The 20,901-nt window shown below is 37.4% G+C and overlaps 2 protein-coding genes across 2 annotated transcripts in view; both read right to left on the bottom strand.

Annotated features, from left to right (window-relative positions):
• The window catches only part of LOC105386685 (adenosine receptor A2b), a 54,078-nt gene extending 37,081 nt beyond the window's left edge, over nucleotides 1–16,997 (bottom strand). The window contains exon 1 of the mRNA XM_038117501.2: nucleotides 16,147–16,997. Coding sequence (XP_037973429.2) covers nucleotides 16,147–16,564 — 418 coding nt within the window. The 5' untranslated portion in view covers nucleotides 16,565–16,997. The remainder of the gene's footprint in view (nucleotides 1–16,146) is intronic.
• A 593-nt stretch (nucleotides 16,998–17,590) lies between these two features.
• Nucleotides 17,591–19,837, bottom strand: LOC105386725 (kelch domain-containing protein 10 homolog). Its single transcript, XM_011557342.3, has 3 exons — nucleotides 19,358–19,837; nucleotides 18,915–19,126; nucleotides 17,591–18,802 (listed from the first exon to the last, which is right to left on the bottom strand). The coding sequence occupies exons 1-3, from the start codon at nucleotides 19,676–19,678 to the stop codon at nucleotides 18,151–18,153; spliced, it is 1,185 nt and encodes a 394-aa protein (XP_011555644.3). The 5' UTR covers nucleotides 19,679–19,837; the 3' UTR covers nucleotides 17,591–18,150.
• Between the last annotated feature and the right edge of the window lie 1,064 nt (nucleotides 19,838–20,901).

The following is a 20,901-nucleotide window of genomic DNA, read 5'->3' as shown; positions in this document are numbered from 1 at the left end:
TTTGACTGTACTCATTGTTTCGACGTCTCATATTTACAATAAACGAGTGACATCAAAACGGATATTCATCATCTAACCATATTCAGGATCACATAATACATCATTTTTCATGTCAAATTTCCCGTAGCCGGCGGAAATCTATCTTACGTTTTTATATCGGGTTGGAAATTGGCCCTTATGGATTTTTGTACACCCCAGTAAATATATATAGTGAGGTTTTTAACTAGTTTTATACTACTTTTCTACCAAAAAAATAAAAGTATTTTTCAGACGTACTAGATATATCATACTATATCATTATACTAGATAATTTTCTTCACGAAGTTTTTAGTTAGTTGATTAACTATTCCATAGTTGTACCTTGTACCTTGTTCTTGTTCTCATTAAACCACAGTCAAGGCTCGGCTTTCCTGACAGTTTATTAGGACACCGCAGTGCCCACAAACAATGTCTACAGCACTTAAATAACAGATGGGTGCCTACTTTCATGGCAGAATCGGGTTGCTCTGCTAATTGGCTATCAAAAATTCGTGAATTATGTTACTCAATTTTAAAACATCAAAAAAAATATTATTTTATAGAATTTGGAAAGGATACACGTTACAATCATATTTTTTATTTTGAAATAAGAATCATCATTGAAGAGGGTACAACCGAGACCGCGTTGTTCTTTGTCATTGAATACTACGTGAAAATAGAACTGACTGACAAAAATCAGAAGAGATTGTCTTTTTCAAATATTATAAACGATGACACTTTATCGGTTTATCAATTAAAATAACATCGACTCTCTCGGTGGCACGAATCGTACACGACTTTGATATCCACACCGATGACATATTTACTAAGAATGGAGAGACCTTCTCACATCAGCACCATTAATATTTCAACGTGAAAACGTTATAAATGGAGAAAAGTGGGCAGAGCTGAGTTTGTTTTATCACTGAGCTTGAGGGATAGAATTATATATTATCTACATTATTTCTAGGTTTCAAATATTGTAGTAGGTTAATGTAGCTAGAAAAAGTTTTTTATAGTACACAACTTACAGATCTATCGATAAATATGAGTAGATATTACGAGATTACATACCACTCTACGTAGCTAGTGTAGGTTTTAAATTAACAGTGTTATACTTACTCAAATTTATTTCGATTCTTTGCTTCTCTCCAACTCAGTTTTCATGAATGAATCCTTGGCTTTATTTCATTGGGTTCATGCCACAAGTTGCAAAAACAAAAGCATACAAATGAACCCCTAACAAATGGCGTCGGAGCGGCGCGGCGCCTGTATCGACTTTTAGTTGCACTTTTTGTTCAGAAATTGGCTCTGAAAAGAGCGCATGGTAGCTCTATGGGCACGTGACCGCTTCTCATACCCTCCCCTCTTTAGTCTTTTCACAGCCTATTCCTGAACAAAAAGTGCAACTAAAAATCCAGTGACATACTCGTAAGTACAAATTAGTTAATTGGCGTTTATGTTCGTTCTTAGGAAGTGAGGGAAAATATCGAATTAAAACCTACGTACCTTACATAATGACGTCTATATTTGTATGTACATCAATATCAATTGACCTGCTTAATATTGTTTGCTTATTTAGTAGTATTACAATAATTCTCAGCTAAAGTTTCACCAGAATCATAAGGTAAGGTAGGAAGCAAACAGATGATGACTCATACATACATACAATATGTATGTATGAGTCATCATCTGTTTGCTTCCTACCGTGTCAAAAAGCGTTGCAGAGAAAGTTCTTGTACACCAGCAAATTACTTATAGTTGAACGACCTTTGACAAAGCCATGTTGTTTATCTGATATGTAGGGCTTTAATTGTGCATACAAAGAGCTATAGACTATTGATTCAAATAATTTTGCCAAACATGATAGTATGCTTATGGGTCTATAGTGATCACAGTTAGCCTTGCTACCAGATTTGTGTATTGGAATAATGTGAGCAGTTTTCCATAGCTTTGGGAATTGTCCGGATTTGAGAGACTTATTGAAGATTATTTGTAGTGGAGTACTTAGTTCATCAGCGCAATTCTTGACAAATACTGGTGGAATATTATCTGGACCCGCACCTTTGTTGACATTTAACTGCTTAATATAATTCACTATTTCATTTTTTGTGATTGAAAGACTATGAAGAGTGTCTCGACTAACATCAGGGAGAGGTTCAAATGTTCTAGGTTGCGAGCTGTCATAAACAGAGGCAAAATAATCGGAGAACAGCTCACATATACCCCTTCCATCAGTCGCGATTCTATCTCCAAACATCATAGTCTGTGGTATAGAAGTGTGTCCTTTTTTATTGTTAATAAAATTCCAAAAAGTTTTAATATTATCTCCCAAGGCATCTTCAACTGACTCTATAAAATCCTTGTAGCAGGTAGTAGTTAATGCCTTGCATCTAGCACGTAAAAGAGAAAACGTATCGTAGTCTCGCGGATTTTTATATTTTTTAAATCGTTTATGGTATTTGTTCTTTTCGGCGAGACATTTCTTTAGGCTTGCACTATACCATATGGGGTATCTATGAGAATCGCTTTTAACCAGTGGGGTGTGTTGATTAATTATACTATACAGTTTTGCATAAAATATATCTAGACATACATCTATGTCTTCAGAAGAAGAAAGAATGTTTTGCCAGTCAGTCTCACGTAATGACGTTTTTACCCCTTCGTAATTACATTTACTGAACAAATAACGTTTCGATTTATTTGGTAATAATGGGGGTAAATTTTTTATCTGAGGAATTTCAAAAGTTATAGCAGGATGGTGACCGTCAAGCCGAGTCATTGGATCTGCCCCATAAACTTTAATATCTGTTAGTGTAGACAGGACCAGGTCCAAAAGGCGGTTGTTTTTATTTCGTATACTATTGAATTGCTGAAGACTACACGATAGCATCTACACCGGTCGATAGCATCTACACCGACTTCAGCAAGGCTTTTGATAAGGTAAACCATGCTCTCTTGTGCAGAAAGATCGCAGCTCATGGGGTAAAGGGTAGTTTATACCGCTGGGTGCAATCATACCTTGAGTTGAGAACTCAGCTGGTTGCAGTTAGGGGTTTCACATCCTCTCCTATAGAGGTCACTTCTGGAATTCCCCAGGGATCACACTTGGGACCTCTATTTTTTATTCTTTTTATAAATGACCTTGCTGAAACCTTATCTAACCCATGCCTGCTCTATGCTGATGATCTGAAGGTCTACAAAGTCATTCAAGACGCAAGTGACTGTATTTTGCTACAAAAAGATCTTGATCTGATTGCGAATTGGTGCAGTAATAATTTGATGCAGCTCAATGTTGGTAAATGTTCAGTGATCTCGTTTACGAATAAGCATCATAAAATCCTTTATGATTACAGATTATCAGGTCGAACTCTAGGTCGTGAAACCACTATAAAGGATTTGGGTGTTTATTTCGATGAACGACTTTCATTTAAACCCCATTATCAAAATATAGTTAGTAAATCAAACAGAATATTGGGGTTCGTGCTTAGGTCTACCAAGGAATTTAAAAAACCTTATAGTTCGGTCACTCTCTATTATAGCCTTGTCCGCAGTATTCTGGAATACGGTTGTATCATATGGTCTCCGTTTTACATTGTTCATAGCGATAGCATAGAGAGAGTACAAAGGAGATTTCTCAGGATATTGTCGTACAGGTGTAATCTTGGACGCACCCTATCTAACTATGACCAAAGGTTAAATAAATTTAACATTATGCGTTTGGATGTCCGCAGAAAACAATCTGACCTAATTCATTTATACAAAATCATACACAACATGATAGACTGTCCCGACTTGTTGTCCCTAATCAATTTTAATACCCGCAATAGATGTCGCAAATACCTACCTTTTACCCTGAGGGTGTACATTAACAACACTTCCTATTACAATCCAATAGTGAGAATGTGTAGAGTTTATAATGAAACCATACAATCATTTCCAGACATAGATATTTTTGACTGCCGTAGGTATAAATTCAAAGGATGCTTAACCAAAGTCTTTCAAAATAGCACGCCATTATAAATTTAATTTTGTCAATTTGATTATTTATTTTTCAAAATTACTTTTAATTTAATAGAGTAGAATAGAATATTGTCAGTATTATTACATTTTTAAATTTTATATCGATTAAAATTTTTAATTAAATTTAAATTGTATCGTAAGTTATAATTATTGAAATATGTTTGTAAATTATTATGTAAAATTGTTTGTACCTATTGAATGAAATTATGAACACTTGATAGATATTATGATAAATTAATTATGTAGCATGTTCCTTATATTAATATGATTATGTGTATGCATGCTTTGGAATGAAATCTAGATCTATGTTCTTCAATGCTTATATTCTTAATTTGTAATGATTTTATTCTGTTTTGTGTACCAAATAAATAAATAAATACAATATAGTCAATCAAACAGTGTGAATCATCCCAGACGTCGTCCGTTAAAGTTGCATTTTGCTTACATAGTGCAGTTACAATACAGTAAAAAAACGCGTCACTTTAGTAGAAAAAACTTCTTTGGTTACATTTTATTTCAGAAGCTTATGAATAATAGCTATAGGCAAAATATTACAAGGTTCAGTTAGTTTTGTTTGGAGTGTATATTCCTCATATCCTGTATTTCATACAAACATCACAGTATTTAATCGCTATTTGCCAGTACAAATCACATATTTTTGTTTAGATTGACTAGGTTACCATAACACTGCGGACATGTTATTGACATGTAAAAATATTTTGCTCTACATTACTAGCACGTGTACGTACTAAATATAATTTTATTTAAATAAATAAATCAATGGAAGTAAATAAGATGACTAATTATATTTTATCCCAACTGATCTCTGAAACTCTAATGAACACACACGTTTGTCTCAGTAAGTATACTACTTATAGGCATATAATAAGACACATTATTACTATCACCGTACATTAGCTAACATTTATTCTAATTAAGATGCATTCGCTAATAAAAGTGCTAAGTTAAAATCACACTCGCAGTCATGATCCCTACTCGTGCATGTCGTTAAGCAATAGCTCGTCTAATAAAACACGTTTAACTAAGGGCAGTAGGAGGAGTATCCCAGCACCGTGGTCTCCGCCAGGGGCGCCTCCTCCTTCAGTCGCTTCTTCCGGTTGCAGCACTGACAGCAGGCGGAGATGCCCAGCACCAGCGCCAGGGTCGCCGGCAGCCAGATGTAGACCGGCACCCCTCCCGCCTTCAGCGTCTCCGCGTACTGCTTCAGCAGCGCACACGGCACTTTGTTCGACTCCTTGGTTAGGCTCGTGTTGTGCCAGATCACGCACTCCTGCTCGGTTGTCACTTCCAACGGAGTCTCCGAACCATTAGTCTTTACAAACGAGGTGACGTCTATGTGGGAGGTGGTGATGTCGAACTGGTTCGCCTGCGGCCGCGGCCCCTGCGGCTCGGCGGCCGCGCGCTCCATGAAGGTCGACACCATGAAGCACGGCACCCGGGTCTCCTCGAAGTGCTGGTGGTCGAGCACCTGCAGCGAGCAGTCCTCGTCCGCGCTCTGCTGGTGGTAGTAGTGCGAGAAGTGCAAGTGGTCGGCGGCGGCGCGACCCAGGTTGTAGAGCGCGAGGCCGGCCAGCAGCGCGCCCAGGCGGCCCCCGGACTCGCGGTACTTGTACACGTAGGTGGGCAGCGGCGCGTGGAACACGGGGTAGGCGGTGTGCGAGGAGCAGAAGCGGCACATGAAGTTGATCTGCTGCGGCGGGTGGTAGCTGTAGTGCGCATGTCTGGCGCTGACGTGCGCGTTGTTCCTCGGGGGCGCGCTGTAGAAGCGCTGGAAGACGCCGCTGCGGGCGACGCTGCCGCCGCCGTTGCGGCCGCCGAGGCGCGCGGAGACCAGCGGGAGCGCCAGGAGCAGCAGCCAGGGGGCGCGCATGGTGCCGCGACCGGGGCGGGGCGCGCACTGGCCCGCACCGCCGCCCCGCCGGGACGCAGACACGCTGGCGCCGCCACGCCGCCCCCCATCGGGAATGTTTGCTCCAACACAATTACTGGCTAGGGGAACGACTTTTATGTGTGTGTGCGGTTAGGTTTGTTTGTAAATACGTGCATGTGTAGACTGAATCGGGTTGCGGCCAACGGGATTGCGTCTAGGAATATTTATGCAAACTAATGCAGAACAAAATGTTTCCACAAAAGTTCATAAATATTTATAAATGGACCGAAATATTTGTATCGAACATTTTTACTCTTTTCATTCCGAATAAATGAAATGTTCATTTTCGCTTATACAATATACGTGCAGACTGATAACAGCCCTTCTGTGGGTTGAACAAAAACATCCACTTGCGGGAAATATGAACGAGACAATGACATATTGGAACATTAGGGCCATACGATCCGCATAATCAAGCGAAATTGAGATAGAGCACAAAAGAATATTTTATCGTTCAAGGCCAGCAAATTATCGTGTTATTTTTCTAACTCTATTTTTTGTATAATATTTATAAAAAAAATAAACAGGACAGATCATAATAATATGAACTTAGCTGAAGCTTTATGAAAGAAATCAAATAATTATGACGAATTATATTCCTACAGATTTTCCTGTTCTCATTAGAAACTTTTTAAGGGCTTCTGTATTTATACCTTGACCTTATCTGTAAAAACAGCAATTAAAAGTCGAAAACATGTTATTACCTTAAAAAAATATTGAACTGTTTTTTTCCGCTGAATTTTTTCTTGTTATTGCAAATTTTGGTTACAAAATTTTGAATCTATAGTCATGAATCATGATTCATGAAGAATTTGAGCTTAGATTCTAGACACAATGCGGTGTCATCTCTGCCCATTGACGCGACCCGTATCACGAATGTCATCAAGTCATCATAGATCAACGCCGGCACAATGGTGCCGCATCCTGTCGAGATATGGAGCGGACCACTTCCCGATCTTTGTGTGTGATGGCGACTGAACAACTACTGCGCAGGTAGGAGCGACTGCTCTGAGAAACGAAATGACGAGTTTGTAAGTTTGATGCGTGCGTCTGTACGTCTAGTACCGGTTTGATAGTTTGTCGAAAACCATAAAAGTTTACGTTTTCTCGCATACAAAGTAGCGCCTCTAGCGAAAACTATCATGAAACTTTTGACAGATAATGTATGCAGATGCCAGAAGAAAACCTAAACTTTTTTGTTTTCCTAGCGGCCCTGGGTGCGCATCGCCGGAACGGATAGACTGATAATAATATGTGGGGGGGGGGGGGGTTAGTAGATTTTATTTTAAAGGAATGTACAGTGAATATTAATATTATAAGGATCATTATAATGTATTACAGCAATTTTAAGTTAAATATACATATGTACTTACTTATTAGTATGCAGTGGGTGGGAAGTCTCGGCAATAATATTTAGCGACTTTGTTGATTTCTCATCGAAACCATAAGGAGAAGGGAATTTCCTCGGTTTCAATACTAGGGTCATCGTCAGTAATGTGGCATGCCACCGCATGCCAATATAATGTTAGGTAAGTATTTGTAAATGCATTTCATTTCGAGTAAGTACATTTTTATGACACATTTTACGTTCGCTGCGTAAAAGCTTTTGAGTTATAATAAGATACAAACATTTCATTGTATGTGAAACATTATCTTCTTTACAGATATTCCTACTGAACTAAAACAAGTTATTCATATAATGTATGTGGCTGAGAGTCGCCAGAGAGAGATTATACTCTAAGGGGTTAAAATAGCCATGCAAAACTATCAAAATCGAAAACACTCCTCTTAGAAGAATAAAAACTTGGGAAACTCTTGGTTTCGGAAAACCTTGTAAGGCGATGCGAAGCTTGTGGTAAAAGTTGTTTCATTTAATATCCGCACGTCGCAAGAACATACAACAAAGTATCGGGGAATTTATAAAAAGTATCTTACGAAGTAAGTTTGCGATTCTGACGATATTTAAGTACCTATATATATTTAAGTAGATAATAAGGAATCACTATGAAAACAGCACAAACAGAAAAGTAAATAATTGACTACGACTGCTACGCCATTTGCTACGCCGAGTCGTAGCTATAACCTTTTTGCTACGCCGCGCCGTAGCAAAAGCACTGCACTGCAAGCTGCAAGGGTATGTTAGTGAGAAGTATATCTCAATTTCTAACTGTAACTTCATAAAATAAAATTATTACCTTATAAGTACAGTAAAGTAGTAGCAAGCTAAATTTTAAGGTACCTACTTTAGATAGATAGATAGATAGAATATTCTTTATTTGTACACAAAAACAGATTTTATAAAGCTTATACAGGATGTTGCAAAATTGGTATACTAAGCCGAAACCTACATGTGCAGCATGTTATATCTAAGCCCGAAACTGAAATCAGAAATTAGCAAAAAAAATTATTTTATTTCCATAGTAAAAGTCACGTGACCAACAAAGTTTCTATGGAAAATGATTTTTTTTTTCGCGAATTTTCAAATTCTGATTTCAGTTTCGGGCTCAGATATAACATGCTGCACATGTAGGTTTCGGCTTAGTATACCCTTTTTGCAACATCCTGTATACAAACACATAGGTACAAAAAAGGCGGTCTTATCACTAAAAGCGTTTACTACTACTTTATATTTAAATTTCAAAAAGTAGGTAGTCTCTACATTTTTTATGTTATTTAAGAAGACACAATAACCTTAATGACCTTTGGTTATGGTCAGTGGGCGTTGGTTAGACCAATATAATTACTTACTAATAAGCCTAATACCCTAACTTTCCTGATGGAAACGTTCCCATTTCCTATAATTGTTTTATATTTGCACAAGTACTAATCAAACAAACGATATATTACTTGGTAGTTGGAACTCCTTGGTTGATAGTCCTCGTGTGTTCCAAATTACTCGCCCATCATCATTTCTATTAAAAACATTTCTTATACTTATAGAAAATCTTGAATTTATTAACCCTCAGATTTATGACGACTTTAAAGCTACTTGTAGGTGGTAGCTTAACATCTAAGTAGCTTTCCTAGCCAGCGTCTTGTGAGATAACATTTACTATTCAAATGAGCCGGTAGGTTATAGCTCTCGCAGTGTAATTTGATTTTCTAATTAAGAGTAAAGAAGGAATCCATGGATCTTCAAGTTGTTTTAACTCCTGACCCATAAAGAACAGTGTGTAATAAGTTCAGCTTTGTGTGGTACAGATTCGAATGGTAAAATGGTGAAATCAGTGACTTTGGTCGAATACCTATTTATTTACCACCCATGTTTGATCAAAAAAGATTCGGTTTACAAATAGTATAGAGACCGTGATACGGGTTTTGGCAAAAAAAAGTTCTCGAAATCAATTAGGTTAATAAAGTCAATTACGAATACACCCAATTACTTAAGAGGGTAAAGGAAAAAATAAATTCGTAAAATATCCGACTAAGCGGTTCGCTCATCTAACTTAGTGTCGACTGTCGAATAACAACTATGTATGATCGTAAAAGTTGCTTTCCTTGTAAAAGTCAAGGCTATAACCCATACCCCATAAGGGCCATAAGTGCTTAACCATTTGCGAAATGACAATACCTAGGAAGGTCACCCGAACAATCATAGTTATTGTTAATTAGCGAGGGAGTTCGTAAGGTGCGGTGAGTTCCGAGTAAAAGTTAGTCTAATCAACAAAAAAGATGTCTATCCAACCTCCTACGCACACAGTTTGATGTCAAGAGTCGCTAGAAAAAAATAAAGATGAATTTAATCTATCATTTGTCACTGGATCTTAATAATGAAAGTGTGCCTGTGATCTCTACACTAGTATAGTGTATGAAGAAAATTATTTAACTTCGAAACAAAGTTTAGGTACGTGTGAAACGTAGAACAACCCTTTTCAGCGAGGTTTCTAAATTGCTACATTGGTCTGGAATGCTATTCAATAAGTACGTGTTTTTAACTTTCAGATAAATCTGTTAAGTTCATAATCCCTGAATAACTGAAAGAAACCTATATATGAACTCCAAAACTTTATTTTCTGCAAGTGTTCGCGTGTAAAAACGTACCCTGGAAAATTTTAAAAAGAAGTTCTGAACTATCATGGCGGGTCAAAGTTTTGAAGTATCGTCTATAAGAACCGACGACACCAGACGGACACTTGTAGTAACTGGATGAGGAAAGCCGAGGACACACTGTGTAGAGCCTCATTCTCAAATGAATCAACCGCTTCGATTTTAGTGCTAGAATTCATTGCAATATGGTCACAATTTTTATTGCGTTATGGGGTTGGTTGACGACTTCTGGATAATTGTCCTACTACTGCTCTTTGTGAGAAGCATATGTCACTACTCTGCAGTGGACGTTGGCTAATGAAGAAAGTTTAACAATAAAAAACAATACAAAGTGATAAGAACAGTTGCCATAACTGGACCACTTACGAACAATAGAAAGTTTTATTTCTTTTCCGGTGACGGCGTTCCAGTCCGGGGAAGTGCTTAGAATTAATAGCACAACTTTTAGTACTCACTTACCTACTTTTAATAGGTACTTGAGATGAATAAATAAGTTTTGGTTTTAGCTTCGTTTTAAATTTTAGTGCAACTGTAACATTTATTTTTGAATCGCTGGTCCCCGGTCCGGTTCAATTCATGGCCGGAGCAGTTTGCTTAGAAACAAGTGACTCGTTTCATTCAAGTCTAAGTTAAAACACAATATTGGAAATATTAATAAAAACCCTTAACTTTATAATATTCACTGGCTGCTCTATTTTTTATATTTTCTATTTCCATTTCGAATGTAAGAAATATTTTTTGCGTATTCGCCAGGAACTCACAATATAACCAACTGGGTCCGACCGCAAAGTGACAACTACCAAGGTTTGTGGTAAGCTTGGTATCTAAGTTACATCGCTAATTAAGATAAGGTACTTGTATAATATTAATATGTAGAATAGGTAGGATATCTTAATTCTTAATAATTATATTCGGGAAAGAGGAGTATGTTCATAAAAAATGTTTAGTAGACAGTGGCAAATCTCATAAACATAATTATGTATTACATTATTATATCATAGCGAGAATAGTTAGGTACTAGATAAAACGTATGCACTAGGTTAAACTTTACAAGGCAATCGGATACAGCTTGTTACACGACTGATAAAATTCACAATGGCCACAATGGCATGGCCATTCTATGTTTACTAAATGTGGAAATTTAATTAGTGATATAATGAAGTATGTAAGTTACTACTTACTTTCATTTCAGTGGGTATGTAAACCTTCCCTAACTCGAAAACCTCATTTAAATTCTGCCGAAATAAGATAAAAGATCAGACGAACCGTCGAAACTCATCAAAGTAAAACAACAAACAAAACTTATTATACAGTAATAGTTAGAAATATTGAGACTTCGTGTTTTTACACTTTGCTCGTTTTTTTATACATTAAGGGTGGCTTGCACCAAACATTTAAACGCAATTAAATAAATTACTGTCTTGCTTTGCAGTAATACCTATAATGTCAGTTTGATTAGCTTTTTGGGCAAGCCACCCTTCGAAAGATTTCAAATAATCAAATGTCGTCAAACTTAAAAATGCAGCTGAAATTGTTTTATCCCTAAAAACAGCACGTCTCAATACTTCTCATTATACTGTAGTTAGTAGTTAGTATAGTACTGTACTTACTCGTAGTTTGAAAACAATATCTATCGATGACATGACACATAAGAATAGGTGAAATTGTAGTTAGAAATTGATGCTTCGATAACAAAATGTAGGTCTCAGTCGAATAAACATATTTACGATAGTCATCAAGATCCACCTGTCGATAACCGCTTACAATAATAACTTTTGCCTTAATTACCTATGTGTAGATCTATAGACAGCACAGATACGTGGATTATAATGCACCTATTTTAAATTTTAATAATTATATAATACAAATATATTTTATCATACTTATTAATAAGTACTTACATGATATTAGTTTAATAATATTAGTTGTATGTAATACGTGAGACCTAACTGATGTCACTGACCTAATCCTATTGGGATATAAAGTCTACGAGTCGAAACTTAGCCCTAAAAGATATAACAACGTTAAAAAACTGTTAAAATAAACAACAAAAAAGCGCAAAATGCGTTTTAAAAAATGTGTAATGGTAGAGTGTTGCGATTAATCTTCTGTAAATAATTTATTAATTCGGATAATTTATCATTCTTAAACATTTCTGTTTTTTATCCTATTTGTTTTGTTTAGAACGAACAAACGTTAGTACCTAACCAATCAAATCAAAGGAACTTACAGAATACAAAGTGTATAAATCCCTCTCCTTTTTCTGATACACAATACATAATGGAGCACATCTAGGATTCTCATCAAATTAATTTGGTACAAAGTGAAGCCATACAGACATGATTGTTGGTGACTCTTGTATTTTATTTAGTCCAGCGAGCGTCCAGTCACTGCTCGTCCAATCTGTGACTCTGGGTAGTGATCGATTACTATTTAATCGACACTTCTCGAGTGTTGAAATCATCGTGCTGACATTTTGCGTTCTCGTTGATGAAATAGCTATTGCTGCTTCATTGTGAGGACCGCGTTTCATCCAACTTTTCAGGAAATACAATAAGAAAGAGAAATATTCCTGTGTCCCTCGGGTTTCCTATATTCGAATTAATGCTACACGCTGCCGCTGCCACTGACAAGAAACACACTAGTATCGTCTCTTTGAATAAGTAAAAATAAATTCGAAATTTGTGTATTGCATTATGTACTTATTGTAATAGAGAAAAAAATTAATAATTGGTTATTGTTTTCTAAACCGGCTGTAGGTTATAGTATAAAATCGGTTGTAAAAGTTATATTTTATATCGGTGTTTTAGTAAACAAAGTTATGGCCAATTAGCATGAAAATAACGTTGGAACTCGTTTTTACCAAATTTTTGCCTCAATCAATCTTCTTCAGTAGCAGTGGCGGGCATGGTCTAACATAAATTATAAAGCCCGGCCAAGTGTGAGTTAAACTCGCGCAAAAAGAGTTCCGTTTTATTGACCTTCAATATTTCTACCATCATACATAGAATAGTGTTTGTATGAGCGACAAAGTGATGTGCCACTTTCGAAAATGTATTAACTACAATTCAATACATTATAACTTCATTGATAAAAACACCCAACATAATAATATTTAAATAGGCGGCCTAATCTCCAAAAGTGATATCTTACAAGCACCTTGGGGTTTTACCTACTGCATGTCTCGAAAATTACACATACACACTATAATTAATTATTGAAACCAGGTTTCATAGATTTATTTAACAGATAATAAACTAATGATTCCTATACTTAAAGTAATCAAATCATATATTTTGTTGTAAGAAAATGTTAATTTACATTAATATCATACAAATGTAAAAAAAGCTTACGTTTCAGTCGGAGGCACTCGGAGGGTGAAAATTTCCATTTACGACCAAAAAATAATGTAAGTACCTACGAAAGTGCAACGTGCCCATAATTCTTCAGCATTTTATAAGACATTATTTCAGGAGTGTAGAGCTATCCGGAAAAAACGCAGCACATTCTATTCGATAGTCTATTCGAAAGTGCTGTCAACCTGTCAACAACAAAATGGCGGTGTATTGCGGTGTACAGATTTGCGAAAGTTTAACAGCTATCATTCCATAGTTCATTGTCAGGATAATATTATGTACTCTGTGGTCATTCTTTTCGAAACTCATTCGAAAGGTAAAAAGTGTTCGAAAGTGCTGTCAAGTTGACAATAGTCGCACTCGCATTCGATTCTATTCGTTAGCTCGAATTTTCATGATACGGGTACTGAGTTGACTGAACTATTTTTTCACTGCTATCTCCCAACAACATTCCCTAGCTTCTACTAATCTCTTGTTGTCCATTTTAATTTCATTATTGATTTGAAGTTCCGTCAAAGTTCAATAATTTCTGTCCTGAAGTCACTATTGTAGGTACTTTGTCTTTGTAAATCAACAATGCCAACCTTTGAACCTGGTGCATATTATAGGTATAGCATGTAGGTAAAATGTAACGTTGAACTTCGACATTCTCCTTGGATATTGTATAAATTAGGTACTTACTTATTAAATTATATTCAGTACATACGTGTAAGTACTTAAGTGCAAATTTCATAAAAGTGAGAAGTGACAAAGTGAACTTGTAATTGAATTTGGTTAATTATACATTATTTACTCTGAGCTATGTTAGTAAGTAGGTACTTTTATATGTATATACCTACTTACCTACGTCACACAGAAAAAATAAAACGTATAAACTATCACTTCTTGTTTTTTACCAGCTACTGACATACAAATAGACACAACATCATTTGTATGTTAATCGTTACGGGATGACGCTAATAACGGTAGGTCTACTCTAAAAACATTGGTTTACGTTGAATAGTTAACATCAATATACAGACCATGTAGGTATAAAGTTATGAAAATAAAGAGTGCCTTAGAGTGCGATTTTGCAAAGACTTTTTATCATTTTTAATTATTTTTTTATAGATTAAATATCGATTGAAAAATATTTCTATTTTTCAACAGATTTGTGCTTAAATAAATATAATTCATCGATTAAATGCCGAATTAAGCCATTATTTATGATCCATTTCCGTTATCATGACTTTATAGATGGACTTTCGCATGTAATGTGAAATTGTGTAGCGTGTAGTTGCATTTATTTTATGGGGATAGTAACGTAGGGCTATTTACAACAATATAATAATATGTATTCGTTTAATAATATATTACTAAGTACAACAACTTGTTATACTGCGGTTTTATCTATAAAAAATAACGTAAAATTTCAGGAGTATGCCTTACGACACATACCTTATTAGATAAACAGTGTGATAGCATGCAGTCATCTTGTATTGATATAGCTACCTTTTAGGGTTTAGTAGCGCCAGTAATCGTTGATTGTGAAGTGTTCATAGGTGGTCAGATATTAACATAAGGTAGGCACCTAATACGAACACTTACAGTTACAGTCATAGGTAAGTACCTAACCTAATACTTAGATAAATTTAAGCACCAGGTACTAGCCACCGGACCAAAGAGTACATTGTGCCTAAAATCTTTAACGAACTCCCCAGAGATCTAACACTAAAAGCTGATGTATCCAAAAAAGTTGTAAAAGAAAAATTAAAATCTTTTTTGTTAATAACACTATAAATATATGTAAACATTGAAAAGTACTTACCTAGTGGCATGTTACCTACATTAGAAATAAGTAATTTAGTGTAAGTTAAATATACCTACTTAAGATTATGCATATTGTTATATACCTAGCGAGTCCTCTCCCGCTAAACTATATTGTAGTTTGGGAGATTTACTATCTAAAATTGATTGTGTATTTTTTGGGAAATAATAAAATAAATTATAAAAAAAAAAGGTAGTTCCGACAAATAACATCGTTGTAAAATGTCCTTTTCACATTATATTTTAACATTGACATTTAGGACTTCCGGTGATGACCTACCTCTACAATGAAAACAGAAGAAATCGTAGCTTACCTAGGTAAGTAATTACTATATTTACAGAATTACCTAGTTTTATGTAAAGATAACCATGATGGAAGAAACTTATTGTGTGAAAACCTAGGTTCTTCAAGTAGTACCTAGGTAGTATTGTAGTAAATATTTTTTTACAGTGGAAGGCTTACCTATTGGGTTATGGCTAGTTAGTTGCGATTTGTTACTGTGTTTTTCTAACGCTGAATTTATTGCCCTGTCTTCTAGTCGATAGCTAATAAATTCCACCCTGTTTATAATAAAGAGCTGCGAGTTTTTGTTAATGAATGCGACTAAACTGGTTGACCCCACACGTGTTGTGATAATTAAATTATCTGCGACAAGTTTTTAAAATAAACGATTAAAACAGGTACCTCTTTCTACGTCACGATATAGATTAATATGTAAAAGCTTTTGATAAAAAACATGTATACGGACCTATCTCTACATTTACGTAAGACTGCGTATTTTACTCAGTAGAATCACAGAGCTGACCTTTGAGGAGGTCATACAGAATTTGGCCACTTAAACCTAAAACACACACCTACCTAACGAGAATTCATGTCCATTCATCCTCGTTATCCTTCGCCCTCCCACGTATGGAAACGTACATTAGGAGTAAAAAAGTACTCACCAATAGCAGTCCTCGTGCGTACATTCCTCGAGTAGCACATGGGGTGCAGGATGGCCCAGTAGCGGTCCACCGACACCGCCACCAGGCAGAAGATGCTGATGGTGCAGAGCATCACCAGCAGCGACACCGTGAACAGACACGCGTGCAGGTTCCTGGGCTGGCCCACCGACGCCAGGATCGCAAAGGGGATCCCCAGCAGACCCACCAGGAGATCAGCTAACGCCAGCGACACTATGTAATAGTTCGTCCGCCGCCGCAGCCGGCGGTCCCGCCTGAAGACATGGATCACCATAGCGTTCCCCACCACCGCCACTAGAGCCACTATTATCTCCAGGGTGGTGTAAGTCACATACAGCTCCGGGGTTGGAGACCGGTACGCGCCGGCCTCCGTCGTCGACACCACATCCTCGCCCTCCATGGCTTGTCTATCAACAATTCAACACTCACACACCAACGAGTGCAGAATCCGCTGATGGTAGTTAGATCTCATCTTGACAACGCACGTAACTCATTTTACAGGAGGAACGCAAACACTGATTGGCACAGAGAAAAACGGAACTAAGAAATTCATATCTGTTGCGAATTATTCGCGAGTTGTTAACCTGTCGCGTATCTCGGCTAATCTGAATAAAGTTTGTTTCTCAGTCGGATCACGGATCCGAGTCGCGAGGTGTGGGCGCGTGTCCCGCCGGCCGCCACAGTCCTGACACTGAGCCGCGGGAGCGCGCGGCGCTACTTGTTGACGCGTCGTCCCGCGTGCGTCCCCATAATCACTTCACGGCCACGGTCAAGCGGACCCCTGGCCACGTAGCGCCGTGATTGAGTGGCAATTACTCATGATAGGGAATTCTTGGTAGGACATGGACTATGCAGGACTATGCCAATTACAAATATAGTAAGATCGATGTTATTTCTAGCAAATCATTATTTTATAAAATTGCGAATTCCGGCCTTCACTTACTTACGTATTTTTAATAAGGTATATTTTAAATATTAATATTCATTAATTCATTTCCAGACCTTTAATTGAAAAAGTAGCTGTTTCTCTCGAGCTCCGCTTCGTTTTAAATAGATTTCCCGTGGGAATTCCGGGATAAAAGTACCTGTTAGCATGAATGCGATTTTTTTGCGGAATTAAAGTTTAATTTCATAGTAAACTGATTTTTAAATCAACGGTACAGTGACTGTTATTCAAAAGTGGGTACGGTCCAAATCCGAATATAATACCTAATAGCTCAAAAAAGTAAAATTTTGAAAATCCCTCGCTTTTTTGATACAAAATACAAATATAATATAATAACGTAAAAGCAGCACTTGAATAAACACTCAAACAATAAAATAGTTTACAAGGTCAATCCCAATATCTTTTGACTTTACGTTTCACTGCACACCATATTATCATTTATAAGTTATAACTCATTCATATGAGAATAAAAAAGTAAAATTATATTACACATATAGATATCCATTTATTTCATAATTTAATAATTAAACACATAATTATGAGCATATAGAATATACACCTTTCCTTGGAAAAGAATCACCAGTCAGAAAAATACACTATATAGGGTTGGGTACCTACTACACAGTTACAACATGTATAATTCATGGGGACATCAAAATGCTACCTACGGTGATACAACACCCTATATTTTCAATCTTTACCTACTTTAATTTCATTACATGAAAATCTATTAGGGCAAAAAGGGAACTAAGTAAATTCTAACAGCAATATTTTATTTATATACAGTATAACAATGTCCTTGATTGTATATAAGAGACAAGCATGATATGTAAATAAAATGCAAAAATGGTAGGAATAGAATGCTATTCCTTAAATGCAATTAAATGTTTACAAAGGTGTATAATATAATTATTATTATGTTTTTTATTTAAACTTTTAAATGACTAGAGTTAACCATAGCAATGTCTGTTTAGAGGTTGCATCACCGTGAGCTCAAGATAACTTTATACATAATAATATGTTAAAGTAGTAACTGTTCGCTATTGTTCAAGACGATCCAAGAAATGACAGGGGATACCCAGAGAGCGGAGGTGGGCGCGGTTCGCCTTCTCCAAATTCGGATAGTAATGCAAGAGAGCCTCCCAACACATCTCATTCAACTTTGGTATTGTCACCCACATCTTAAACAGTGTGTTGGTTCGGCTATTAGATGGATCCCTCGGGCAAATACCGCCAAACACATACATGCATCCCTGAGGGGTCACCGCTGCTGAATGGAAGTACAAGCCGTGTGGCAGATAAGCATCCCTAATGACAGTCCATTGTAAAGTTTTCATATTCAACTTCCATATGTCATCAAAAACTCCAACTCCATCGGTGCCCCCAACCACAAAGACCTCGGTTCCACCTGGAGTGTCTATTTGTACTGCGCTGTGGCACTTCCTCGCCAACGGAGCTAAGGGTTCTGACATACTGGTGTCTGCCTTGGCCTCTAAGCGTGACCACTTTGCTGTGTCCAGGTCAAAGACGGGTATGTCCATGAGCTCGAAGGCCCAGTCCCCAGTGCCTCCGCCCAGCACGTGCAGCTTGTTATCGACTTTCACCACTTCGTGCCGGTACCGTCCCATAGGCTCGTATTCATGTCCAGTGGCAATGAATACTTGATCCCAGGTGTACGTCCGTAGATCCAGCCTGAAATTACATGAACACATATTAGACAAATTACCCCCAAGATTAGGGGATCTCTTCACATTACCACTGTTCCGTAATGAATTAAATATTAGTTCAGGCCACTAAACCTTACCTAAATATGTCACTATTGTATGCAAAACCATTAGTGCCTCCAACAGTGTACATGTGTCCTTTGTAGCATGTGATGGCTTGTCCGTAGGCTCCAGGGGGCTTCACACCGAGGGCTTCAGCTTTAAACACCTTATCGTCTGGTGGGTCTGTGCACCACACATAGAGATCATTACTGCACTTGTGGCCAAATGGTGCCCCTGTTCCTCCAAAGATCTGAAATACATTAACAAACTTGTGTTAGATTTTCACTTCCATTTACTTTACATTTTTATTTATTAGGTGCATTGTACTTAATAATTTACTGTACAATAGTATTGTAAAAAGAAACTGCCCCCAACATGACCCACTAAACAATTTAACAAATATTCAGCCAGCCAGCAGCCACATTGTACTGTTGTTGTCGCTTTTTTATAATTCTATTGTCTATTTTGAATTTGTACTCACCATAATATATTTGCCGCCATACAGGATCATGGCATTGGACGCCAGTTCGCTCGGCATATTTTCTATGTTTCTATGTAGCTTCCAGCGGCGGGTGGTGATGTTGAAGGTCCACATTTCCTTGAACAGAGGGAGAGCTTGCGTCCTGTCCGGACTGTTTCTGGGAGTCTCTGGCAGCGTCGGGTTGTATCCTCCAAAACAGTACATCTTGTTCTGATCACAAACAATCCTGTGACCACTCCGAGGAGCTGGAACCTCAACCCCGCGGAAACTAACTTCAGTCACCTTTAATGGTGCGAAGGCATATTCGTCTACGTTTTTCATGGTGAAGGTTCTCTCCACACAACGTTTTGGAACGGGCACGAGTAGATTTTAACCTACTGTGGAAATGCACAGCATCACTTTCATATGGTTTTTACCAATACTTTTGATTTTGACCAAAGCAAAATAATTTTATTTTCGTGTTTCGCCTGTCAAGTGAAAAGGTCAAATGTCAAATCAAATTGTCAATGCCAAAAACACAGATTAAAGTTACATTAAAAAATTTAATTTCGTCTCTGTGTCGGTTTTAAATTGTTATTCTGAGATACCCCGCGATAGATCCCACTAAAGCCGCGTACAGACCGGGCCAACGAACGCCATCGAACGGGATTCGTTGACCTTCGTTGCTGCAATCTGCCCTGTATTATGTATGATAAATATCCATCGTTGGGATAACCGTTGGCGTTCGTTGGCCCGGTCTGTACGCAGCTTTACATAAGTATTATGTTCGTTGGATCCCACACAGGAGCCGTGGTGATAGTGCTGCATCAAGATTCAAGACAGCCCTTCTGCAAGCTGCAAGCATCGTTTATAGAAGACTAGCTGTTCCCGCGCGCTTCGCTTCGCCTTAAAAAGTTTTCCCGTGGGAATTCCGGGATAAAAAGTAGCCTATGTTCTTTCCCAGGGTCTAGACCATATGTATACCAAATTTCAATCAAATCCGTTCAGTAGTTTTGGCGTGAAAGAGTAACAGACAGACAGACAGACAGACACAGTTACTTTCGCATTTATAATATTAGTTAGGATACTATTGATGCCCTATCGGCTGGGTACATAACTATAGCTTACTTAAATACTATGTATTTGGTTCCTTCGGGCCGAATAATATATTTTACAGCAGGGCAATAAAATCAAAGCAATGTGGCTCGGTTCCCGCCTCCGAAATTAACTTCATATTCATTTGATTTGCAAATTTTTATAATATTCTATTCTCTGTGGGGGTGTAAGTACCCACCTGGCTATCTTGAATGGGAGCTTTTTGCATAACCCTAAAGGTCTAAACTTTACTGCCTTTCTATATAAGCTTTTCCCATCACGCTGGCCGGTTCCTTATTACTCTAAGGTACCTATGTACTAAATCTAGATTTCCTCACGATGTTTTCCTTCACGTCACCGCCCTGATTCTAACCCGCATCTCTGGCGTGACTGAGCTACCACCGTTCCGATTTACTTACTATTCATTTACTATTAATATTTCTGACAGACTTTTTGTAAGACGGTTGATT

Source organism: Plutella xylostella, chromosome 10 (assembly GCF_932276165.1).
Source record: "Plutella xylostella chromosome 10, ilPluXylo3.1, whole genome shotgun sequence".
In the NCBI taxonomy this organism is placed as follows: domain Eukaryota; kingdom Metazoa; phylum Arthropoda; class Insecta; order Lepidoptera; family Plutellidae; genus Plutella; species Plutella xylostella.
The sequence above is the reverse complement of the archived record's forward strand: the minus strand, read 5'-3'. Positions and strand labels throughout refer to the sequence as shown.

Excerpts from the sequence above, each read along its gene's own strand:
- LOC105386725 (XM_011557342.3), bottom strand. The coding sequence starts at position 19,678 with ATGAAAAACGTAGACGAATATGCCTTCGCACCATTAAAGGTGACTGAA. Across the intron at positions 19,127-19,357 it reads ATGGCGGCAAATATATTATG|ATCTTTGGAGGAACAGGGGC; the intron begins GTGAGTACAAAT and ends AATGTATTTCAG. Across the intron at positions 18,803-18,914 it reads TACAATAGTGACATATTTAG|GCTGGATCTACGGACGTACA; the intron begins GTAAGGTTTAGT and ends ATGTAATTTCAG.